The 23,030-nt window shown below is 35.2% G+C and overlaps 1 protein-coding gene across 1 annotated transcript in view; it reads right to left on the reverse strand.

The window, feature by feature from the left end:
• Positions 1-600: 600 nt before the first annotated feature.
• The window catches only part of LOC138704210 (isoniazid-induced protein IniB-like), a 57,459-nt gene continuing 35,029 nt past the window's right edge, over positions 601-23,030 (reverse strand). The window contains exon 5 of the mRNA XM_069832092.1: positions 601-1,208. Within this exon, the coding sequence (XP_069688193.1) occupies positions 717-1,208 (492 nt within the window). The 3' untranslated portion in view covers positions 601-716. The remainder of the gene's footprint in view (positions 1,209-23,030) is intronic.

Here is a 23,030-nt window from a genome sequence, read left to right on the forward strand (position 1 = left end):
TTACTACGTATTGAGCTTCGCGACTGTATATACTAGACTGTGCCTATATTTTATTGTTTCTCTATTTCTGTTTCCCGTCTCTTCGCCTAGCTAGATCCTTCTTTACTTCCCACGTACTCTGAACTCGTAACATTGTGTGACAGAAAAGTGAAACAGTACGCGATCATACGATGAAAGAGTAATGGAACGGAGAAAAATTTCTCCGGCGCCGGGATTTGAACCCGGGTTTTCAGCTCTACGTGCTGACGCTTTATCCACTAAGCCACACCGGATTCCACCCCGGCGTCGGACAGAATCGTCTCAGTTTTAAGTTCCAACTCTTGGGTTCCCTCTGGTGGCCGCCCTCTGCACTATGTCATAGAGGGAACCCAAGAGTTGGAACTTAAAACTGAGACGATTCTGTCCGACGCCGGGGTGGAATCCGGTGTGGCTTAGTGGATAAAGCGTCAGCACGTAGAGCTGAAAACCCGGGTTCAAATCCCGGCGCCGGAGAGAATTTTTCTCCGTTCCATTACTCTTTCATCGTATGATGACGCAGAATATCTGCATGGAAATATCATATGTACTTCGGTACATTAAAATAATACATATAGTACGCGATCAGTTTTCAACCAGTTTTATTGCAGATGACATAAATAACAAAACTATGAGAGGTGTGGATGAGCCGATGGTCGCCAGTTCGAGGCCGGGTTGTGTCGAACAGGCTGCACGACTTCTCAATAGCCGTAGTGGGCGCCAAAACCGTCGAAAGCGAGATGAGCGACGGCGGGGGCGGCAGAGTAGGCGACACCCAGAGGGGCGGCGACGGCGGCCTTGGCTACCACGGGGGCGGCGACGGCGGGGGCGTAGGCGCGAGCGAAGGGGGCGGCATATGCGGCGGGGGCGGCATAGGCGGCGTGGGCTACGGGGGCGGCGTAGGCGGCGACGGGGGCGTGGGCCAGGGCGACGGCGTCGTTGCTGATGCGGGTGTCGTACTTGCGCACGCTGGAGAAGGGGGAGTCAACAGCCTTGGAGTAGTGGGACACTGCGGAGTTGCCGTCCAGGGAGCGGACGGTGCTCTGGTGGGAGGCGCCGATGGCGGGAGGGGCGGCATAACCAGCGTAGCCGGCGTAGCCCACGGCGGGGGCGGCGTAACCAGCGTAACCCACGGCGGGGGCGCTCAGGAAGCCGGCGTTGGCGACAGCCACGAGGGCGGCCAGGATCACGTACTGCAGGACACAGCAACACAGATTACGTTATTACTCTTTAATAATAGAGTTCATCCATTCATTCATCTAATTTATGTTTCCTTTTTTATTTTATCATTATAACCTACTCTCGCCTCTTTTTCTTGATTTCCTTTTTTTTCTATAACCTTCTTTTTCAACATATCATAAATAGGGTCCGGATTCTTATGCAATCAGTCGAGAGCTCGGAATTTTAGGTGCTAAAATTTAAGAATGACCCTGAGTGTAGATGAATAGATGTGGTGTCCGTGAGGAGGGTTTTAAGCTTAGTTCACAGGAGTCCGTTATGTAATAGACAACAGAGTCACAAGGACTGGTAATGAATCTTGCAAACCGTGCGCTAATTTGTAAGTGTAGTTAAGAGGATTAGAGACCTTTAACGATACCGAAAGAAAAATACTGAATGACAAAAATGACGTGACAAAGAAGTGGGGGCATGGCTTCTATTTTATAAACTATATCGAGGAACAATATTAACTTTCAGCACCTAAACTTCCGGGCTCTAGCATTACATATTGCATTCCTTTACTTGTAGACTAGTACTGAAAATTACTAATTTCGGCGATTTGTGGTTCTGATATGGTTGTAGTTGAGTTTCATTTTACATATTTTTACATATTCTTAGTAATATTACACATTTTACGTATGGAAAGAATGTAACATTTTTGTACGTATCTAGGCAATTATTGAGTTTATATTTTTTTAAATTAAATTCGTTTTTTTTCCATAGTAAAATATTGAATTTTCTTTCATATATACTTGGAGATAAATCTTAACGTCCATGTCCCGTAACACCGCCTGGAAGGACGTCTTTTGTTCTCACTATAGTACACGATGCTGGTGAAGAAGGAGGGCCCGGAACTGACGTCGTTATGTTCTGTTCACAACTATAGAAAATACTTCAATTTGTAAAGCTGGCTTAAGGGATTAGGTACAGCTTACAGCAGTAAAATTTTGGAAATATTCAACATTTCTTTCCTCCATTACTGTATCTTGCACAATAATCAAAATTACTGTGTGTAAAACACTGTCCTTCTGCTATAAGAAAAATATTTTTACGTTTTAAAAAATGATGTACATTTTCTTTTAATTCAGTTCACTGTGTAGTGATGAAGCGTTTTCCACATAACTAAAAAACTATCCAACATTCTGTGATGAAATTTTTATATGTATTTATGCATGTCATATCTACAATATAATGCAAGATCACTTCTCTACCTTTGATAGATTGTCTGATAAAAATAAATTCATTTAAAAATGGTCAAATGTCAGTATTTTCTTCTAACACGAAATAAAAAAATATAATTTATTAAGGAATGTAGTTGAAAGAGCATAATATTGTAAACATGAGTTTCAGCAATAAAATAAAAGAGTGAGAACATGAAAAAGTTAACAATTTTTTGAGTTATGAGAAAAACACTTCATGACTGCGCAGTGAACTGCTACCATTTTGAATTTTGAAAAAAAAAAATACATAAATAATTTGCAAATCAAGCTTTCAGGTATAACTCCCTGTAAAGTTAATTTGAATAATTTCGAGGGAAAAATTGTTCCGGGGCCGAGTATTGAACCCGGGACCTTTGGTTAAACGTACCAACGCTCCACCAACTGAGCTACCCGGGAACTCTACCAGACAACGATCAATTTTTCCCTCTATACCCACAGACCTCAAAGTGGCCTGACAACCGTCAAGCAACCAACATTGAGTGCACACTAACTCTGTGTGACTTACATAAATAATTTAAAAAAAATCGTAAAAATATTTTTTCATATAGCAGAAGAACAGTGTTTTGTACATACCAATTTTCATTATTGTGCAAGATACAGTAATGGAGGAAAAAATGTTCAATATTTCAAAAAATTTTACTGCTGTGAGCTGTACCTAACCCCTTAAGAGAATAGTTCTTTTAAAAATAAAAATAAGCTTTTGTAAATTCCGTGAAGTTTTGATTTTAATTTTACGTGTGATGTGGTTAAACGATATATATGCCTTTGTCACTAAATTCTTTGTTTATGTTTTAGCTCACCTTGGATACACTTAAACTCATATTTTCTAGAAATTTCACTTGTACTCCTTTGCTTCTGACCCCTTATAATTGAATTGTAGTGCCAATTAAAAATATATTAATTAATTTGTTTATTTATTCATTTACCTTTATTTATTTCAATCTTATCTGAATTATAAATTATACATAAATTATTTTACCTGATGTAATTCTATCATTTATTCTTCATTAATTTCCATTTTCACTTACTGAGTTTCAGTATACAAAAACACCTCATGTAAGTTTTCAAAATTGAAACTCTGACTATTGTCAGCTAACAGAAAATACGTGGAAAATATTCTTGCACTCTGAATTTAGTAGACCGCCTTTCAACTTGCAGTCTATACTGACAATGAGTTTAGAAACATGGATTCTTCTCTTACAACTTTTATTTGTCCCCATCCTAAATACCCTTGCTGAAAGGGGTAGTTTGTAGTGATGGCTGTCTGACCGTCACCATAGAGAGGAATAGAGCAAGATGGTGTTCCTTCGTACTTATGTCTCGTAATTGGCGAATTCCTAAACTATACATTTTCACATAGTTGGATTGGAAGGGGTGGATGGAAACAATGTCCACCACGCTCTCCGAACCTCACTTCTGTGTACTTTTTTAATGGAGACATGCTACATTCATGTATCCAGCTGACGGTACCCTATACCTTCCTACACAATGGTCCTCCTGTGTGAATGCCTATAGAGATTTCGTCTAAGGAAACCTACTGCTTAAACATCGATATTTATGTATCTATCATATCTCTTATGTAACTTAATATTAAATTCCGTATGGTACACATTTTTTATTACTTACTGTTTATTATACGCTCAACGATATGCAATTTATATTTTATATTATTTTATTTTGTTATTTTCTATTCCAACATTATTAATTACGATTAATATTATTGTTTCCTTATTTCTTAAAATACGGTAATGTTTGTGTCACGTTAATTTTCAATTCTCTTTGTTCATGTAAACAATGAATCACAGTGGAACCAACACACAAAATAAATATCTTTGTACACAGTCCACGCTATATTTACATTGGTTTGGAGTAATTTATTAAAGAATGTATTCAGAACTAATTTAGAAACGTGTTAAAAGAAATATCCTCGCACCAAAAACGGATACTCCCTGGACCAATTGATCGTATTTTAATGATTTAGATAAAATAGCAATTAAAACATGTAAAGGAATTATCCTGCACCAAAATTTATACTCCATGGACAAAAATGATAATATTTTATTTAAATACAATGCAATTAAGAACCATCTTAAACTAATTATCTTCGTTCCAGAAACGGATGCTCTCTGGACCAAATTATCGTATTTCAATTAATTTTGGTAACATAGTTTAAGAAAGATGTTAAATGAATTATTTATCCTAGCACCATAGTGGACGTCTTCTGGACAAAATGATCGTACTTTAATTATGTCATAGTTTCATCTGGTATTTCATGACGTTGGTATGAATGCATGTCAGTTGTTTCCATTTATAACAGTAGGCTGCGGCTGTGGAACGGTTATCAAATTGATAACTCGACTCGAACGGGTTTCATTTGATCATTCCACGTGTTATATAGGTAGTAATAGTAGTAGTAATAATAATAGTGGTAGTAATAGTGATAGTACATTAAAAGCTTGAAAATTGATGAAAATAATATTTAAAAAACTGCCATGCGAGTATTCTCTTTGAAATATCTTAAAGTAATGAAATACGATACTTTCAAACCTTCAAAATAAGCAACTTTAAAAAATGCATAAGCAAGAAAGTGAGTAAATTCTGTTTGAAATGTTGTGCTTTACCTTGAATGCCATTTTGATACGATGTTTATTGCACTGCAAATAGTGTAACAATGCATCTGGAGTAGCAGCGAGCCCTTTTATACGTTGTAACGTTTCGCAGATTATTCAGATCCGCGTTCATGTAATTCGTAAGCAAATTGCAATTTCACTTTCGCTCTCGTTTGAAGGTCTGGGTCAGCATCCTGGCGGCCGCGCCCACAGAATCTGTGCCTTGGCCTTGCCCCCGGCCACGATTTGCGAGATCCTCCACCGAAATCTCATTTTAACCTACAAAAAAAGGCGGTTGTCGTTTGTCATCATTGCGACGCGATTGTCATTTGTTACTACATGCGTACCAACTATTATAATCCAGTCCAGTAATTAATCGATAATGAGCTGTGTAGCAAGTTACAGTCTCCAGTGGCAGCACGTTTGACAACGATGCAAACCTAACCTACCAAGGTTCGATTTTTGGTAGATAAGTGTAATTTATATCCAGTGTTCGAATTCATAAAATATAGTGAGTGGAAAAATTTCTCGTTAACATACTTCTTTTTTGTGTGTTTTTAAAGTATATTTTCAGAACATGGGATCGATGATAGTGGGAGGAAGAAGAATAAAGTTCGTAAGATTTGCTAGTGATTGTTAGAAAAAGAGATAATACCACAGTCTTTGTGTATGTATGTACGTATTTATTTACACTGCAAATGGGTATATACCCGGTGGCAGTGGTAACTAATTACACTCAATAATGACAATTAATAATAAACACAACTAATAAAAAACAATAATTAATAATAGTAATAATAATAATAATAATAATAATAATAATAATAATAATAATAATAATAATAATGAGCATCCTAAATTAAAATGAAGCATGGTCACTTAAAATAATATTTAAAGTAAATCTAATTTGTATCTTAACCCTAAGCTCGAACTAAGACCCACGAGTCTGACAGGTTCATATATGCACAAGTACCTTTCGGCACTACACTTATTTCACTGTCAACTCACTCACTGCACTGATTCTACCTGATTTCACTAAAACTTCTAACCATTTCACTGTTCAAATACTTTGCACAGCCACTTCACTGACACCAACACACTTCACTTACACAATAGACTTCACTGACACTACATACTTCACTGGCACAACACACTTCCTCACTGATAGAACACTTCAAATAACAAGATATCAATTACACCCTTTAAGTAGTGTGTATAATATACTACCGTCTATCAGTAAAGTCTTTAAGCCTATTTTTAAATACATTTTTGGTTATTGGTAAAGCCTTTAGTAAGTCTGCAGGTAAAGCATTCCAGTCCCTGATAGTACGATTGAGAAAAGAAAACTTTCCAGTGTCCGTCATGTGTCTTCTTTCCCTCAATTTATATGAGTGGTCCTTCCTTGAAGAGTAATTTGGCGGCTGCAACCTATTTTTTATTTCTCTCCAGGCAGGCTCACCTCTAGTATATACAGTCACGAAGCTTGAGTTGTTGAGGTTGCTAGGGACAACAGACCGTGCAGGTACTATTTCGCATTGTCTGTAATGAGGCGATAGTAGCGATCCTAGTGGTTAGCAACTATCTATGGATGCATATTTATTACATATTAAGCTTCGTGACTGTATATACTAGACTGTGATGATACTAAGGATATGCTACTGGAACTAAATGACAGCTGTGAGCAGTATGGGATGAAGATAAATGCAAACAGGACGAAGACCATGGTTATCGGAAGAAAAATAAAGAAAGTAAATGTGCGAATTCGAAACGAGGCAATAGAACAAGTGGATAGCTTCAAATACTTGGGGTGTACTATAAGCAGTAACATGAGCTGCTGCCTGAAAGTTGAAAGAGGATTGCAATGGCAAAGTAAGCTTTTAATAGAAAAAGGAGCATCTTCTGCGGACCTCTGGAAAAAGAACTAAGGAAGAGTGAAGTGTGGCGTTGTATGGGGCATAAATATGGCTATTATGACGACGTCAAGAGAAGCGACTGGAAGCATTTGAAATGTGGATATGGAGAAGAATTCAGTGCTGTGAATAAAGCCATTGTTTAGCTTGCTAAGGACGATGTAATAAAGATCAGTAATTGATTAACTAGCGGACTTACTCGTGTTAATTATGTAAGTTTGTGCGGCTTACAGCTGTTTCGGTGCTTCATCACCGTCCTCAGAGCCTATTAGATCTCGGCGTCATCTCGAACTTCTCTGCCTGTTATGTGGGTGCGTTTGATTGTTGAAAGGTGTTGAAAGGTGGAGTCAAATAGTGTGTGTGTGCTGAAATTGATCTGTGTGTTGAGAATTTGATCGGGGTGTGTTTTAGTGTGTTTGTATATTTCGTATTGTTCTAGTGTGTTGAGTTTTTGGTTCTTGGTTGGGAATAAACACAGAAATGAAGACGTTGGGGAAAAAACTCGTAAGGGGAAATTTCTCGACTCCATCCTCTTCAATTCCAACACTTTATATCCCATTACGTACTTGATTGTCTCTTGTTTTTTGTCGTTTGTAATCTTAAACTTGAGTTTTGCGCTATTTTAATCACTTGACTATGGAGTTTCGCTGCTTGAAAATTTTATTTTTACTTTAGAAACTGAAAAATTCAGCTTTTTCTTTTGAAGCATGATGATAACATAGTCTAGTACGAGTATATACAGTCACGAAGCTCAATACGTAGGGAATATGCATCCATAGATAGTTGCTAACCACTAGGATCGCTACTATCGCCTTATCACAGACAATGCGAAATAGTACCTGCACAGTCTATTGTTCCTAGCAGCCTCAACAACTCAAGCTTCGTGACTGTATATACTAGACTGTGATAATAAGTCAGACTTTGAATTCGTGGAGAACTAAAAAAAAAAAAAAAAGAGGGAGGGGAGAGAATTACGCATACAATAACAATCACGAACAACAAACTTTTCACGCAATTACATGGATTCGATGAATCCCCTATCACGTTTTTGGTTTTCTGTGTTATTCTGGTTAATCGCGTATTTCGGAACTCGATCATAAAAATATCCTTGTGTGTGAATTTTAGTCTTCGGTTGACGTGACGTAATCTTAGACGTAGAAGTATTTTTATAGCCCCTTCAAGTGAGAATTTTCTGTTCCGGGAATGCGGAAGAAGGCGGCCTCTGAACTGAAGTCTCGCGCTTCTCTTCGAGCGGAGCGATTTCCTTTCTCTCACAAGGTGACTTGCTTTCTCAGCAAAGTCATTACCAGCAATGCTTCCAGTTTAGTTGCACTCTTAGAGGCATGCACACGCACTGAAAACACCCTTCACGCAATTGCACGCACAACTGGACTCGGCAAACTGGCAACTTTACATCATAATAAACTGTGTTCGATTCCCGAAATATTCTATGGGATATCGGCCGTAGCCAAGGCTATATCTGTCTTTATTTATTTATTTGTTTATTTATTTATTTATTTTGCTAATAATTGCAACATAAAATATAATATAAACAGAAAAATTTTAGCTCGCCCCTGAAAGAGTAGAACTCGTGCTCAGGAGCGGATTCCTGAATTGAAATTAAGAAATATATAATACAATTTGTCTTATGTCTACTACGCAATAAGAATAGCTATCTATATATAATTTGAACTGGTAATGGAAATTACGGGAAAACGGCTGAACGGATTTTAATGAGTGACCCCTCATTTTCATGCCTGGCATCCAAAGTTTTTCGGAAAAGTAGTAGTTTTCAGTGAACTGTCAATTTTTCTACATAATTTTCCTATTTTCCAAAATCCATCTGTTGTCAGTTTTGAGAACTCTAGTACAATATAAATATTTTATTGGATCACGGCCGACTTGATTGAATTTCAGAACAAAACATACACTACAATAAACAATAGGCTATTACACGAAGGCCATGACCTGCACATATTTAGAGTTCAATTCAATTTGTTATTAAAACTGATTCTGCAGTGTATAATTTTCTGAGTACAGCTGTGTATTGGATATTCAAATCTACGACACTTGAGGTGGTTTGGTGACATTTTTACCATTAGAAATTAAATATTATTATAGTTAATATGATGCGTCTATTCTTCATTAATTGTACATAATATTGATGCTATATTCATGACATGAAAGTGAAACGTTTTGAGGTTATGTAAGTAAGTGTAGAGAATATTTTAATTTAGAGCTTTATTTCTATAATTTACTGAGTGACTGCTATATATAACTACAAAACTTAAGTAAGATAATAATATTGTTATTAAAAATCAAATATTTTTATACTTATTAAACCAGTGGGGTTGGGTCTTTTTCATATACTTAATGGCGGTGTAGCTCAGGATATGGACCAATGGCGGGCTTATGTGAGGGCGGCAATGAACCTCCGAGTTCCTTAAAAGCCAGTAAGTAAGTAATGGCGGTGTAGTGTAGATATTGATATGTGTCATTGCCTTCAGTATTGGCTCGAGAGAGCGCAAAAATTACAGTTCCTAAGGAAAGATAAAGAGGTAGGCCTATTACTTACTGATAAAATAAGAGGCCTAGAAAATTTTGTAGTCTCCAGATCATTTCAGCAAGATCTCTTAGTAGGATAAAATGATTTTACGCTCTAAATTTCAAGTTCTACATGCAGCAGCTATACGAAAATGCTATTGTTCGAAAGCTTAGCAAACCTGACATTTTTTTAACTTTTGCCTACAATCCACAATGACCTGAAATAGCTACTGCTATCGTCCTGACATTGATACTTGCGTTTTCGTGTTGAAACTCAAAAACTGAAGTTGGGTAGGTTCAAGAAAAAGTATTTGACCTAAAAAAATCCATTCAGAGGGAGTATGTTTCATTATTATGGAAGCAAATAACTATCAAAAAGACAAGTATTCTTCATTGAGAATAAATCTGAAAAATTTTTATTTGAACGTCTAACGAACTTAGTTTGCAGCAGCATTTGCTGCACAAGCCACTAGTATAAATTTAAATTTAAATTTTGTCAATTTTTATAAAATCCACACATACCTTTTTAAATTTAATACTAGAACTATTAGAATTGACAAAATTAGGATATTTAAATAGGCCTAATATTTATTTATGATTTTATTATTCTTCGGAAATGTTTATAAATGTGGTTAGGTTTTATTTTCGGATCGATTGTTGCTATAATACGGGTTTAACTAGTTCTGACAAGTTCATCAATTAAATGGTTTCTTTGCAGAATCTACTATTTCACTTTCAGTTATTTTTATAAGAAAGAGAAAAATGGTTGGCTTTAAAATATACGATTCAATTTTGAAAAATGCGTGTATATTCTTATCTTATAGATATTTTATACCATTCTATGTACTTATTGGGCCCCTCGCCGTGGCGTAGTGGTCTAAGGCATCCTGCCTAGGACTCGCGTTTCGGAATGCGCGCTGGTTCGAGTCCTCATGGGGGAAGAAATTTTCTCATGAAATTTCGGTCAGTGTATGGGACCGGTGCCCACCCAGCATCGTGATGCACTTGGGGAGCTACGATAGGTAGCGAAATCCGGTTGCAAAAGCCAGCTATAACGGCTGGGGGGGATCATCGTGCTAACCACACGATACCTTCATTCTGGTTGGATGATCGTCCACCTTCCTTCGGCATGTGGGCGTGAGGCCAGCAGCCGGCTGGTCGGTCTAGGCCAGTGGTCGTCAGGATTCGCTGAAATGGGTAAAGGGTAAGCGGAGCCGTTCCGTGTGCCCCGTCATGCAACAGGAAGAGGTAGTAGAGAGCATACCCGCTAGCAGTTACGAATGCACCATAGTGCAGTGTGTTCTCCGCGGGTAAGAGACGCTGATGACCGCTGGTCTAGGCCCTTTACGGGCTGTAGCGCCACGTATTATTATTATTATTATTATTATTATTATTATTATTATTATTATTATTATTATTATTATGTACTTATTGTACTAGAATACTTCATAATTTGCCAACAATTTCTAAATTAAAATATAAAATAGTAAGTTTTGGCCTGAATAACATAAAATGTAATCCATTTTGATTCTTGCATACACTACTTTTAACACTTGAATATAAGTAATTGATTAACTAGTGGACTTACTCGTGTTAATTATGTAAGATTTGTCCGGCTTACAGCTGTTTCGGTGCTTCACGCACCATCCTCAGAGCCTACTAGATCTCGGCGTCATCTCGAACTTCTCTGGCTTGTTATGTGGATGCGTTTGATTGTTGAAAGGTGTTGAATAGATAAATTTCAGTACACACACTATTTGACTCCACTATTCAACACCTTTCAACAATCAAACGCACCCACATAACAGGCAGAGAAGTTCGAGATGACGCCGAGATCTAGTAGGCTCTGAGGATGGTGTGTTAAGCACCGAAACTGCTGTAAGCCGCACAAACTTACATAATTAACACGAGTAAGTCCGCTAGTTAATCAATTACTTAAAATGTAATGTTTTGAAATTATTCTTTTAAATGTCATTTTCAGTGACAAATAGCAAGCATTGGCAAAAATAACTTTACCATTGGATTCAGAGTGTAGGAAATATTTTTGGCACATCTACATGGAAACTGCTGTTTTTCGTAACACATTATATTGGTTAGAAAATTCTTCTTTGCTGTACGCGTACGACAAAACATTGTTATGATTCACTTTTCCGTACGAATACCGCACAATTTTATTGTCTTATATATTAACAGCTATGACGAAACAATATGGAAACTATCACGTCACAATATCAACATATCGCGAACTATGAACACAGAAATTGTAGGCAATGCCTCCTAGTCTACTAAAAATACTAACAGATAATCTTATTTAGCTTTACTTACAGAAACAGAAATAATATAGGCCTACAAACAATTTTGTGCGAGATCGTGCGTATTTGCTTGTTTTCCGCACAGAACCAATACGCGGTAAGTGTGAAATACCACATTCAGTATTCCCAACGTAACACACATAACAATTTCCCTCTTCTTACCGCTTAAGCGCCATATTCATTTTACTGCTTTAGACTTTTAACATATTATTTTTAGAGACGTTTAACATAGTAATAATTATAAATTGGAAACTTACCACTGCAATTTCACCTAAATTGCACTGTTAATTATTGTTTTTTAAATATTTGCAAAAATTAAGTAACGTCTACTACTCCACGAAACTTATTGCATTCCTGATAAAGTAACATTAAGGAAGCCGTGAAAAAATCAACAAGATTCCAGATTCCGATGTTATTACTGCAATATGTTATATAAATAATATTGTTAAAATATTAAAATGAAAAATAAATCATTACATAACCTTACCGTTTGTTTTAAGTTCGCATTTATAGACTGGGGGAAAAAAAAAGACAGACGTATATCACGGCCTGCTGGAGTTTAGTAAACACAGAAAACATTTTATAGCAACAATGTTGAAGAAAGATATTTTGGTGTTCCGAAGTTAGCGTCATTAAACAGAAACCAACATGGAGATTTCATTGCAACTAATTAGAAATTCGTCTTTCAGGTATGTAATAAACGATCCTCTCACAAAATAATGTACGATACACGAGTGGTATGTTTGTTTTCATGTTCTCGGAAATTAAAAAAGCTCAACTACGTTTCGCTTTTTCAATCTTTTCCTCGACCATGAAAACGTCAACATACCGCTCTTGTAACGTATATTACTATTATAGCCACAGCTTAACACACCATATAAGCATACATCCTTTTGATTGAAAAACGCAAGCATTACGTGTTCCGTTATTAATTCCACAGTGTTACACCTCGTCCATTCTTTAAAAAAATCAAATTCCATTCCTTCTTCAGATGTTGACATCCATAAGATTTTAATTGAGCCTCAAAAACATAATAAAAAGTCCTGCTCATCTTTAAAGTCTACTCTTTCCAACATTGTATTCATTGTAAATTAATGTTACGTATTTCCGAAAATAGAGTATTTCTAATTTTGTACCGTTTTTTGGCCCACTGTGTGTATTAACCACATTAAGATAATAGGCCTATACAACTATAAAACAGCGTATAGGCCTATTACGAAACGAAATAAGATTAAAGGCTGGTTCGCAATAAACCGGAAACGAGAATCGGAACGAAAACGAAGACGGTAAAATTGTTAAAATGTGTACATTTAAATGTGAGCATTCACAATTAGCGAAAAGCTTGCCGGAGCCCGGGATCGGGAACAGAGAGTTGGCCAAATTTCAACTTTAGCGTTCACGTTTCCGATCACAGCCCACTAGATTCATTCTATTGCCATCTGAAAGCTATTTTGTCGTCGTATATTTTGTAGCAAGAAGACCGTGACATAACCTATGCATTATTTTGTTCTGTGCTGTGCATCATGGAGTAAGTTTTATTTGGTGAGATTCTAATATTGAGTGTTGAGGAAAATCCTCACGTTTACGATAAGCGGCGCGCCTCGTATAAAGATGAGAAAATGAAGAAGAATACGTGTCTTTCAATAGCTGCATCTTTGAAGCGAATCATATTTTATACTGTATTGGTTGTATTACACACTACATATTCATGCTTCAATTCAATAACTACAGTTGTGTTCATTTTTGTTCTATTACAAATGTTTCTTCTCTAATTATTTTACGTTATGGTAGACTTAAAATAGTTTGTGATAGTAAAGACGCATGGGCATATTTATAGTACCGTACCTAATGAAATGTTTCAGTTGAAATTTCGAAGTTGGTTAACCTGTGTTTATGTTGACTGCCTTGTACTCATGAGAGAACGCCATTGGTCAATTATATACAAATAACATCAGAATGCGTAATATCGACTTTACATATCGTTATTGACATACATATCGATATGCATAGTCGTCTACGTTCTCGGTTTATTGTGAATAAAAATTTTTCATATTCACGTCCTCTGTCTCTCGTTTTCATTCTGGTTCTCGTTCCCGGTTTATTGTGAACCAGCCTTAATTGTAACATTAAAGTGCAGGAAATATTCTTAGGGGCCAAATTTTTTGTTGGATAAACGTTTGCAGAAATGATTTGTACACTTCATTCTTAAACCCAAAATCATTAATTAATGTTAGGTGAAGATGGTTATTAGAATTTTATAGTCTTGTGCCAAAATTAGAGCTGTGTCCCAGACCATTCAGCATTACAGTTTGGCTCAATTAATGGGAGAGAAATAGCATATCTTCTTGAGGAATAATATTATGATAATCTGACGAGTACTTGATTTTGTTTTTGTGGCAATATGTTAATAATATGTTATATTCGTAAATATTTTTATATCTAAAACTTTGTAATTTTTGTATATGAGATTCATTGCTTCACCGCTGTGGATTAACATCATGTCTGACCGTGAAACGAGTTGGCCCCGGTTCAGATCCTGGTTGGAACAAGTTACCTGGTTGAGGTTTTTCCAAGGTTTTCCTTCAACCGATTGATGCAGAATTTCTGGTTAACTTTCGGCGTTGGACCTCGGACTCATTTCGCCATCATAATTACACTTCCCCCCTTTCATTACCATCTCCGTTTCTTTCTCATATTTCGGACTTGCTCCGATGTAGAGTCCGTTGCGGTTGCCACCGAACTTGGGCTCCGTGATATGTGATTAATAGTTGCTGGTACCGTGGACTCTTCCCTGGGGCTCATGGTAGCTCGTGGAAGCGGGGTTGAGGGGTAGCGGTGATGCCTACGTGAAAGGTAAAAAGATTCTATAGGCTGTAGGGGAGTTCGGAGGCTGCCTGCAGTGGAATCTTTAGCGCGGGGATCTTAGGGCATGCACAACATCCATTCCGGGTAGTGCGATGAGCCTACTCAATCAGCCTACGCGCGAGAGCAGCCCCCCTTCAATTGGGACTAATAGATACATGTGAGATTTGTTGGACTATTCATCTTATAGGATGAATTTGCGATATTCGCCAATAACGTTTCAGAACTGCATTAAAATCAACCAATCACAGTAGTTGTGTTTCTTGATAAGATGATTTGTAAGGAAACATCTTATCTGATAAGACACTTCATACAATACTTCAGTGTCAATCATAGAACATCAAGAAATGCCAACAAAATTTAACTTCGAAAATTGCGATTTCAATAAATATAACTTCAAGCAATAAATTCCCAAATGTATGCAAATACCTTTACTGTTGATGTAACATTTCAGCTTATCTTACTTTTGAGGTTAAGTATTGTTGTTTCGTATTTCAGCTCTGAGTAGTTGGCAATAGTATTTAATAGGCCGTGATAGATAATATAATAGTTTGTTTTTGAACTTCATTACAAGGAAACATAGTAATGTGTTATTGCTGCGTTTTATAATTCATAATAACGTCTTATTGCTGCGTTTTATAATAATTACTAACATAATAATGTCTTATTGCTGTGTTTTATAATAATTATTACCATAATAATGTCTTATTGCTGCGTTTTATAATAATTATTAGCATAACAATGTCTTATTGCTGCGTTTTATAATGATTATTAACATAATAATGTCTTATTGCTGCGTTTTATAATCATTATTAACATAATGATTATTAACATAATAATGTCTTATTGCTGCGTTTTATAATATTTATTAACATAACAATGTCTTATTGCTGAGTTTTATAATGATTATTAACTTAATAATGTCTTATTGCTGCGTTTTATAATGATTATTAACATAACAATGTGTTATTGCTGCGTTTTATAATGATTATTAACATAACAATGTCTTATTGCTGCGTTTTATAATAATTATTAACATAACAATGTCTTATTGCTGCGTTTTATAACAATTATTAACATAATAATGTCTTATTGCTGCGTTTTATAATCATTATTAACATAACAATGTCTTATTGCTGCGTTTTATAATAATTATTAACATAATAATGTCTTATTGCTGCGTTTTATAATAATTATTAACATAACAATGTCTTATTGCTGCGTTTTATAATAATTATTAACATAACAATGTCTTATTGCTGCGTTTTATAATAATTATTAACATAACAATGTCTTATTGCTGCGTTTTATAATAATTATTAACATAACAATGTCTTATTGCTGCGTTTTATAATAATTATTAACATAACAATGTCTTATTGCTGCGTTTTATAATAATTATTAACATAACAATGTCTTATTGCTGCGTTTTATAACAATTATTAACATAACAATGTCTTATTGCTGCGTTTTATAATAATTATTAACATAACAATGTCTTATTGCTGCGTTTTATAACAATTATTAACATAATAATGTCTTATTGCTGCGTTTTATAATGATTATTAACATAACAATGTCTTATTGCTGCGTTTTATAATAATTATTAACATAACAATGTCTTATTGCTGCGTTTTATAACAATTATTAACATAATAATGTCTTATTGCTGCGTTTTATAATCATTATTAACATAATAATGTCTTATTGCTGCGTTTTATAATAATTATTAACATAACAATGTCTTATTGCTGCGTTTTATAACAATTATTAACATAATAATGTCTTATTGCTGCGTTTTATAATCATTATTAACATAATAATGTCTTATTGCTGCGTTTTATAATAATTATTAACATAACAATGTCTTATTGCTGCGTTTTATAACAATTATTAACATAATAATGTCTTATTGCCGCGTTTTATAATGATTATTAACATAACAATGTCTTATTGCTGCGTTTTATAATGATTATTATCATAATAATGTCTTATTGCTGCGTTTTATAATGATTATTAACATAACAATGTCTTATTGCTGCGTTTTATAATAATTATTAACATAATAATGTCTTATTGCTGCGTTTTATAATGATTATTAACATAACAATGTCTTATTGCTACTTTTTATAATGATCATTAACATAATAATGTCTTATTGCTGCGTTTTATAATGATTATTAACATAACAATGTCTTATTGCTGCGTTTTATAATGATTATTATCATAATAATGTCTTATTGCTGCGTTTTATAATAATTAAGGCCGGTGTGCATAAAAGGACCTCATGTAAAAATATTTTCCGAAACTTAGAAATCTTGACTTTACCTTGTGAATACATTCTTTCCCTAATGATGCTGTATATTAAAAAGCAAGATAAATTCAGCACTAATCAAGACATTCATCATTTTAATACGAGACATAAATCAGATCTTCATCTACCCTCTGTTAGTCTAAGCTGTTTTAAAAAAAGGAGTTCGCTATTCATGTATAACAGTCTTCAATGCACTGCCTAATTATCTTAAAGATTTGAAGAACAACGAGAAAAGGTTTAGAAAAGAATTAACCAAATTTCTACATACTCATACCTTCTACACAATTGATGAATTGTTTATGCTTGTGAATTGAATTATTCTACTTAAATGACATGTACAATTTTATATAGCTCAACTAAAATATGTTTTTATATTGACATAATCTGTTTACTATGTATTGTATTTTTTGTTTAGCATAACTGACGAATTGTATGTACTGTAAATTGAATAGTATACTGTATAGGTCAACTGATGAATTGTTTAAGCTTATAAATTGAATTAATCTACTTCATATGAATTGTATAGCTTAACGAAAATAAGTTTGTAAATTGAACTAATTTGATTGTATATGTTTGTATAGTTTGGCTGATGAATTGTATATGTTCTTAAAATGATTACTAGTCTGTGTAGCTCTAATGATGAATTGTATATAGACCTACTGTAAATTGAATGGTAATAATGAATTGTTTATGATTATAAATTGAATTAATCTACTTGATATTAATTGCACAAATTTGTATAGCTTAATGAAAGTATGCTACTTTGTATTGTATATATTTGTATAGTTTTGGCCGATGAATTGTATATGCTTTAAATTGAATAGTAATCTATATAGCTCTATTGATAAATTGTTTGTGTTTGTAATTTGAAGTAGTTTGCATGATATGTATTATCAATTTCTGTATATCACAACTGGTTGAATTGTTTATGCCTTAAATTTAATTAAATTGTTTTGTATTATAATATAGCTCAACTTATGAATGATCGTTTGCGTTTGTAAATTTAATAATCTGATTGGCTATGTATTGTATACTTTTAGTAGAGCCATCGATGTAGCTCAGTCGACAGACTCGCTGGGCTGCTGATCCGGAGCTGCGTTCGGGGTTGGGTTGGATCCCCCTTTGGACTTTGGTTTCTTCGGAGGTTTTCCCCAGCCGTGGGACTGAAGCCGGATGGTCTATGGCGAGTCCTTGGCATCAACCCCTTTGATTTGATTACCTGGTTGGGTTTTTCCGAGGTTTCCCCCACCGAAAAGGCAAATGCCGGGTAATATTTTGGCGAATCCTCGGACCTCATCTCATCTCACTACATCTCGCCAAAATGTAAAAAAATTGTAGAAAATTGTAAAAATTGTAGAAAATTACTAAATTGTAAAACTATAAAAATTTGTAAAAATTGTAATTGTAATATTGTAAAATGTTGACATGTTCTACATCTTAAAGCTTCATTGCTCATGTAAGATCTACGGAATAAAATGAATGAATGAATGAATGAATGAATGAATGAATGAATGAATGAATGAATGAATGAATGAATGAATTATTAACATAACAATGTCTTATTGCTGCGTTTTATAATAATTTTATTAACATAATAATGTCTTATTGCTACGTTTTATAATAATAATAGTATTAATAATAATAATAATAATATAATAATAATAATAATAATAATAATAATTATTATTATTATTATTATTATTATTATTATTATTATTATATCATTTACGTAAGTAATTCGCTTTTGCAAGTTATTTCATTTTATTCGTCGGATAATCTTATTAAATTGCACTCGTGCTTTCATCTTATTAGCATAATTTCATCCGCCCTTCGAGCTCCTGAAATTATCGATAAGATGAGATAGCACTCGTGCAATTACTACAGATAATCTAAATCAGCGGTCATCAGCACACTGCATCCTCAGGCAAGCGTCTCTTACCTTTGGATAAGACATTGCAGTGACGTGCATTCGTGGCTGCCGGCGGGTATGCTTTCTGCCTCTCCCTTCTGCACGACGGAGCATATTACGATACACTCCTTACCTTTTCCCCATTTCAGCGAATGCTGACAACCACTGATCTAAATGGTTATTTAAACAAATTTTGTACCCAAATTTTAATTATTCTCTTATTAAGTTGATTCGGGGGGGGGGGGAGAGGACAGAACAGATTTCGTTACTTCCCGAACCTATTGGGCCTGAATAACCGACTAGACTAAAGCTAAAAATAGACCGGATCATGCTGCATGGCAAAGTGATTGTAGCCGGTAAAAATGATCTAGTAAGGAGACTCGCTGGCATGGTAAACATCGTTATTATTGTAAGCAATTAAAATGTGATATTACGTCACCCGCTCTTTGAAACATGTTCCACACTTTCGTTTACACATTCAGTGTTGCTGTTGCATATTTGAAACATTTCTCACGAGAACTGTTAAGATGTTGAGCGAACAATCGAGTAGTTATGTAGAAAAACAGCGGAGGAATGGGAAAAGGGTAAGAATTGCTTGTCTAAGTGTGCATGACAAAGGTTCGATATGAGACACACCCATCCTCCTTATATCCTGACGCATTTGAATTGGGTTAATGGAATGTATTACCACATCGACCCACCTGGGAGGGGTGGGGCAACCGTGTGGTTCGAGATTTGCCAAGCCATGACAATCATAGAGAGGGGCGTACACCACTACTATTAACCTACCCGGTGTTAGCTAATCGGAGCTTGTTCCACATTATCTGCATCGCACAAGGACGTGTGTTACTCTACACCGCCGACCGCCTAAGTTCTTTTTTCTTGGAACTAAGCATTACCATTTCATAAGGGCAGCGGGCACACAAAACTCAACCAAAGAAGTCGTGATTCAATCTCGAAGATGTCATTCTGAGACATACTTTCTTAATGGGGATGATGGGTGAAATTTTCGTTTTTTTGTAGAAAATGAATCACTATTCTCCTATTTATATGTTAAGCAAGTTTCAATGCTCTACGGCGCTCGAAAGCATAAAAATTATGCAGTATATAAAGATGGCTGCACACTTGAACTTAATTCCATTCAAATTTTACAAGCTGTTTCTTCACATTATTTTTTTCAGCACATTGCGTCAAGTTCGAAGTGTAAAGTCTCTTACAATTTTGAGTTCACACCTGTGGAGTAACGGTTAGCGCATCTAGCCGCAAAACCAGGTGGCCCGGGTTCGATTCCCGGTCGGGGAAAGTTACCTGGTTGAGGTTTTTTTCCGGGGTTTTCCCTCAACCCAATATGAGCAAATGCTGGGTAACTTTCGGTGTTGGACCCCGGACTCATTTCACCGGCATTATCACCTTCATCTCATTCACACGCTAAATAACCTTGTATGTTGATAAAGCGTCGTAAAATAACCTAATAAAATAAACAATTTTGATGCTAGGAACATGACATTCTTACTGCATGTTCTAAAAAAATTTATGGTTTATTTAACGACGCTCGCAACTGCCGAAATTTTGTCCCGCAGAAGTTCTTTTACATGCCAGTAAATCTACTCATATGAGGCTGTCGCATTTAAGCACACTTAAATGCCATCGACCTGGGCCGGGAACGAACCCGCAACCTCGATTACAGAAGCTATACCGAGACCGACTACATGTTCTAGCCTATACATTGTGGTTAACAAAATAGTGCATGGGTTTTATGATGAAATGAATACTCTTTGAAATAAAAGAATTAAATATTTATAGTGGCAATGGAAAATTTATATTTTTAGGTATGCAGTGGTTATAAAATTCCCCCCCCCTTGTAGTAAAGATATAAGGAAACTGATGCTTGATGTTTTTCTAAATATGCCACTGGTCTTGCAAATAACATTTCAAACATTTTACTCAAAAATATATTTTATTTTAGAATATTTTTGTTAATAGCCCAGAAACTAATTGACTCACAGAAATAAAATTTCACCACATCATTATCTACCACACCGTGATTATGTGTACAAAAAATAAAGGACGTCATGTGTCTTGAAAAATGTAAAAAATAGAAATTCCACCCTTCCGCCTCCTTAAGGCGAAACTCTACTGAAATTTATAAAATCTACAATCCTTTAGCTACAGAGTTGAAATTTTGACTTAAATATGCATATGAATATCATAATCATACATTGTAAATTACAGGGTTTTCTCATAAATACTTAAAAATATTAGCTTATTTTGTTTGGTCTTATTTTCTTAGTGAAAATCCTATTTTAAAAATATGATTTCTTTAAAAATCTATTTCTTTCTTAAAGGTAACACAGCACATGGTGTAATGGAGCATTACTTACTTATGGCTTTTAAGGAACCCGAAGGTTCATTGCCGCCCTCACATAAGCCCGCCATGGGTCCCTACCCTCAGCAAGATTAATCCAGTCTCTACCATCACATCCCACCTCCCTCAAATCCATTTTAATATTATCCTCGCATCTATGTCTCGGCCTCCTCAACGGCCTTTTTCCCTCCGGCATCCCAACTAACACTCTATATGCATTTCTGGATTCGCCCATACGTGCTACATGCCCTGCCCATCTCAAACGTCTATATTTAATGTTCCTAATTATGTCAGGTGAAGAATACAATGCGTGCAGTTCTGCGTTGTGTAACTTTCTCCGTTCAACTGTTACTTCATCCCTCTTAGCCCCAAATATTTTCCTAAGAACCTTATTCTTAAACACTCTTAATCTCTGTTCCTCTCTCAAAGTGAGAGTGCAAATTTCACAACCATACAGAACAACCGGTAATATAACTGTTTTATAAATTCTAACTTTCAGATTTTTTGACAGCAGACTGGATGATAAAAACTTCTCAACCGAATAATAACAGGCATTTTCCATATTTATTCTGTGTTTAATTTCTTCCCGAGTATCATTTATATTTGTTACTGTTGCTCCCAGATATTTGAACTTCTCCACCTCTTCAAAAGATAAATTTCCAATTTTTATATTTCCATTTCGCACAATATTCTCGTCACGAGACATAATCATATACTTTGTCTTTTCGGGATTTACTTCCAAACCTATCTCTTTACTTGCTTCCAGTAAAATTCCCGTGTTTTCCCTAATCGTTTGTGGATTTTCTCCTAACATATTCACGTCATTAGCATAGACAAGCAGCTGATGTAACCCGTTCAATTCCAAACCCTCTCTGTTATCCTGAACTTTCCTAATGGCATATTCTAGAGCGAAGTAAAAAAATAAAGGTGATAGTGCATCTCCTTGCTTTAGTCTGCAGTGTAATTGGAAACTCAGAAATTGGCCTATACGGACTCTGCTGTACGTTTCACTAAGACACATTTTAATTAATCGAACTAGTTTCTTGGGAATACCAAATTCAATAAGAATATCATATAAAACTTCTCTCTTAACCGAGTCGTATGCCTTTTTGAGATCCATGAATAACTGATGTACTGTTCCCTTATACTCCCATTTTTTCTCCAATATCTGTCGAATACAAAAAATCTGATCAATAGTCGATCTATTACGCCTAAAACCACACTGTTGATCCCCACTAGAGAGTATCATACTAGAAGGCGTATCAAAAAGTTTACGTTACTGAAATATTTTAATGGAATCTATTTATGTTTATAAACAATCGTTTGAGAATCACAATTGACATGAGAAATAAAGACCATTTCATATCTAAATGGTTCTACTTTCAGTTTTGTTGATATAGTCTTGTGACATGATGCCCAAGACATATTGCACGTTTTATTTGGTTTCAGACATCACTATTAATGAAATGTCACTATTTCAATATTATTTAAATTCCAATTATTTAATATAAAAAATTGACGTTTTATTATATTTGACAATCTCTCTGGGGAAGGAGACGACTGAATCTAGTGTATTATGCGATTATTGAAAAAATTGAATTTACCTTAGTTATGATAACTAAGTCTCTAGAAATTATTAGGAGATACATATTTTCCTTTTTTCTATCGTAGATTTGACGTCCTTGTACAAATGAATGAGACATAAAGACAATGTTGCTTCTCTGACATGAATATTGCAAAAAATTGTATCAG

This window comes from Periplaneta americana, chromosome 8, assembly GCF_040183065.1.
Source record: "Periplaneta americana isolate PAMFEO1 chromosome 8, P.americana_PAMFEO1_priV1, whole genome shotgun sequence".
NCBI classification, from domain to species: Eukaryota; Metazoa; Arthropoda; class Insecta; order Blattodea; family Blattidae; genus Periplaneta; species Periplaneta americana.